Genomic DNA, 3,406 nt, shown 5'->3' on the forward strand with positions numbered 1-3,406 from the left:
AAAAAAAAAAAAAAAAAAAAAAACAGAAATTGTTTATAGCCATTACTGGGGGGAAAAAAAAGATAAAGTCTTGCTCTGTCGCCCAGGCTAGAGTGAAGTGGTACAATCTCGGCTCACTGCAGCCTCCACCTCCCGGGTTCAAGTGATTCTCCTGCCTCAGCCTCCCAAGTAGCTAGGATTACAGGTGCCTGCCACGACGCCTGGCTAACTTTTCTGTATTTTTAGTAGAGACAGGGTTTTGCCATGTTGCCCAGGCTGGCTTCGAACTCCGGATCTCAGGCAATCCACCCACGTCGGTCTCCCAAAGTGCTGGGATCACAGGCGTGAGCCACCGCACAGGCCTATGATGTTGTAGCTTTAAATCTCCTGTTAGTTTTGCCATGCTACGTAACTAAATCAAGCTTTCTTTATAAGTAACTGCTGTCTTCTCTTATATACGCTCAGAATGGTGTTTTTGAGGGGAAGTTGTTCTAATGTTTATAACTAAATGTAAATTAGCGTAATTTGAAGCCACACACAGTGTCTAGACGTGTTATGACTTCTAGCAGTCATTTCGTCTTGTTGAAAGGATCTGGGCAAGAGCCTTTAGTTTGGAAAAGTTACTTGGCACAGATTTACGCTTGTGAACCATTTGCTTACAAGTTGGTGAAGACATGAAATTGGGCAAAGCCCATTCCATTTACCTTCCCCTCCAGGCATGAATGCCTTGACTGCAAAGAGCCCAGAAGCCATCCCGAGAATCACTTCCGGTTGAGGGCAGGTTGGGCACTAGGCTTTTCTTAGTGTTCCGTTTGGTTTGGGTTTCTGTTTTTGCTGGAAGCAAACAGTAGCTGGGTGGCAGCTGCTGGGCTTCAGTGGATAGAACTGTGGGAGCCAGAGCTCCCTCCTGGGTGCTTTGTGTTTTTGGAAACCCAGTTGTTTTTGTTTTAATTTTTTGTTCGTTTGTTTTTTTTGAAATGGAGTCTTGCTTTTGTTGCCCAGGCTGGAGTGCAATGGCGTGATCTCGGCGCTCCACAACCTCTGCCTCCCAGGTTCAAGCAATTCTCTTGCCTCAGCTTCCCGAGTAGCTGGGATTACAGGTACCCGCCACCACACCCAGCTAATGTTGTATTTTTAGTAGAGATGGGGTTTCTCCATGTTGGTCAAGCTGGTCTCAAACTTCTGACCTCGGGTGATCCGCCAGCCTCAGCCTCCCAAAGTGCTGGGATTACAGGCATGAGCCACTGCACCGGCCTATTTTTGTTTTTCTTATGTTTTGATGAAGGACCAGTAACTTGAGAGCAAAGGTCTTTTACCCCAAAACCGTGAAATCAGTCTTGCTAGCATTTATTGCAAACAGTGGAACTTACTCGATTTATTGCTCAGAGTTGACCCAGGAGCACAGGGATGGCTGTGGCCTCACCTGTGCTAGAGCTGCCTCGAGCTGGGAAGCGGTTCTGTGGAAGGTTGGTGGAGGCAGAAACCTTACGTCCTTGACCCTGTAGGAAATGTTGGTTTCAGTTCTGATTTTAGTTTGAAGAAATTGTGACAATTAGACAGGCTTTTTGTTTAAAAAAGAAAATGTAAACAACATAGAAGCGATTCCTTTTAATTGCATTTTTAAAATAGCTTCCAAGATTAACTGCCAGTACTGTAGATGGATGCAGAGTTTCTTAAAGTCTGGGGTTTTCATTAGCTTGCTCTAAACCACATGCTGGCGTTGCTGACCTCTCATTAGGGATTCCTTGGTTCCACTTCCTGGTGACAGGTGTAGCGGTCATCCCTGTGCTACAGAGAACGCTTCATTACGAGTGTATCGTTTTGGTGAAACAGTTCCGACCACCCATGGGCGGCTACTGCATAGAGTTCCCTGCAGGTGAGTCACTCAGCACTGAATTTTTTCTCCGGGATGTGGGCCTGAACCAGGGTAAAGCCTGAGAATTGCAAAGCTGAGCTGTGCAGTTTTCATCTGTCCTTGTGGTTCTAAGTAAAACTAAACCATTTCATAGTGAGGCTTCTCCAGGCCCCCAGGACACCCCAACAACTCTCTGAACCCAGGAAGGTCATGACGCAAGGCCACCTCTGACCCGTCCCACCTCCTCTTGGCCATGCTGTCTCCAGCCTTTTGAGTAATTGCTCTTCCCCAGTTTGTCAGCTTATTTCATTGTCTGTCACTAGCAATCTGCTTCGACAGGAAATTTTCAATAAGTAGGCCAGGCTTTTTTAGTGCTGTGGCATGATCTTGGCTCACTGCAACCTGTGCCTCCTGGGTTCAACCGACTCTCCTGCCTCAGGTTTCCAAGTAGCTGGGATTACAGGCATGCGTCACCACACCTGGTTAATTTTTATATTTTTAGTAGAAACAGGGTTGCACCATACTGGCCAGGCTGGTCTTGAACTCCTGACCTCAGATGATCCACCCACCTTGACCTCCCAAAGTGCTGGGATTATAGCCTAGGCCAGGCACTTAACTCCCAAAAAATATGAATGGAGAAGACAGTTTGCTCTGCCCTATGGAAACAGGCCAAGGAGACTCTTCATTTCAGCTAGAATATTTTTCTCCATTGCACAGTATTTAAAGCGCTCCACAATTTATTGCCCTGTATTATTGTAGGACTTTATTGGATTGTTCCCATCTAAAGAGATTAAATCTCATCTGTTTATTAGTGGTATATGTTTTATTTTTATTATTATTATTATTTTGAGACAGAGTCCCACTTTGTTGCCCAGGCTGGAGTACCTCTTGGCTTACTGCAGCATCCGCCTCCCGGGTTCAAGCAATTCTCCTGCCTCAGCTGTCTGAGTAGCTGGGATTACAGTCATGTATCACGATGCCCGGCTAATTTTTTATTTTTATTAGAGAAGGGATTTGTCCATGTAGGTCAGGCTGGTCTTGAACTCCCAACCTCAGGTGATCTACCTGCCTTGGCCTCCCAAAGTGCTGGTATTACAGGCGTGAGCCACTGCACCCGGCCAGACTATGTAATTACTTCTAATGTTAACATTAATACTTTCTTTTCTGTGAGATGCAGTCTCTGTTGCTGAGGCTGGGGTGCTATGGCACCATCACAGCCCATTGCAGCCTTGACCTCCCCAGGCTGAGGTGATCCTCCACCTCATTTTTTGTATTTTTTGTAGAGACGGGGCTTCACCATGTTGCCCAGGCTGATCTCCAACTCCTGGGCTCAAGGGATCTCCCGCCTCAGCTTCCCAAAATGCTAAGATTACAGGCGTGCGCCACTGTGCCCGGGCTCTTTTTGTGAGACTGTCTTGCTCTGTTGCCCAGGCTGAAGTTCAGTGGCATAATCACAACTCACTGCAGCCCTGACCTTCTGGGCTCAAGCGAACCTCCTGCCTCAGCCTCCTGGGCAGCTGGTACTGCAGGCGTGCATCACCACATTTGACTAATTTTTTTTTTTTTTTTTTT

The 3,406-nt window shown here is 46.7% G+C and overlaps 2 protein-coding genes across 3 annotated transcripts in view; one reads left to right on the plus strand and one right to left on the minus strand.

Annotated features, from left to right (window-relative positions):
* Positions 1–3,406, plus strand: part of NUDT5 (nudix hydrolase 5) — a 23,163-nt gene that overhangs the window by 12,244 nt on the left and 7,513 nt on the right. For both annotated transcript variants that reach the window (XM_017529865.1, XM_017529866.2), the window contains exon 5: positions 1,748–1,855. In XM_017529865.1, coding sequence (XP_017385354.1) covers positions 1,748–1,855 — 108 coding nt within the window. The remainder of the gene's footprint in view (positions 1–1,747; positions 1,856–3,406) is intronic.
* SEC61A2 (SEC61 translocon subunit alpha 2) overlaps positions 1,340–3,406 on the minus strand; it is a 53,787-nt gene continuing 51,720 nt past the window's right edge. The window contains exon 12 of the mRNA XM_017529861.2: positions 1,340–1,478. Within this exon, the coding sequence (XP_017385350.1) occupies positions 1,355–1,478 (124 nt within the window). The 3' untranslated portion in view covers positions 1,340–1,354. The remainder of the gene's footprint in view (positions 1,479–3,406) is intronic.

The sequence above is a fragment of the Cebus imitator genome, unplaced genomic scaffold, assembly GCF_001604975.1.
Source record: "Cebus imitator isolate Cc_AM_T3 unplaced genomic scaffold, Cebus_imitator-1.0 Scaffold61, whole genome shotgun sequence".
NCBI lineage: Eukaryota > Metazoa > Chordata > Mammalia > Primates > Cebidae > Cebus > Cebus imitator.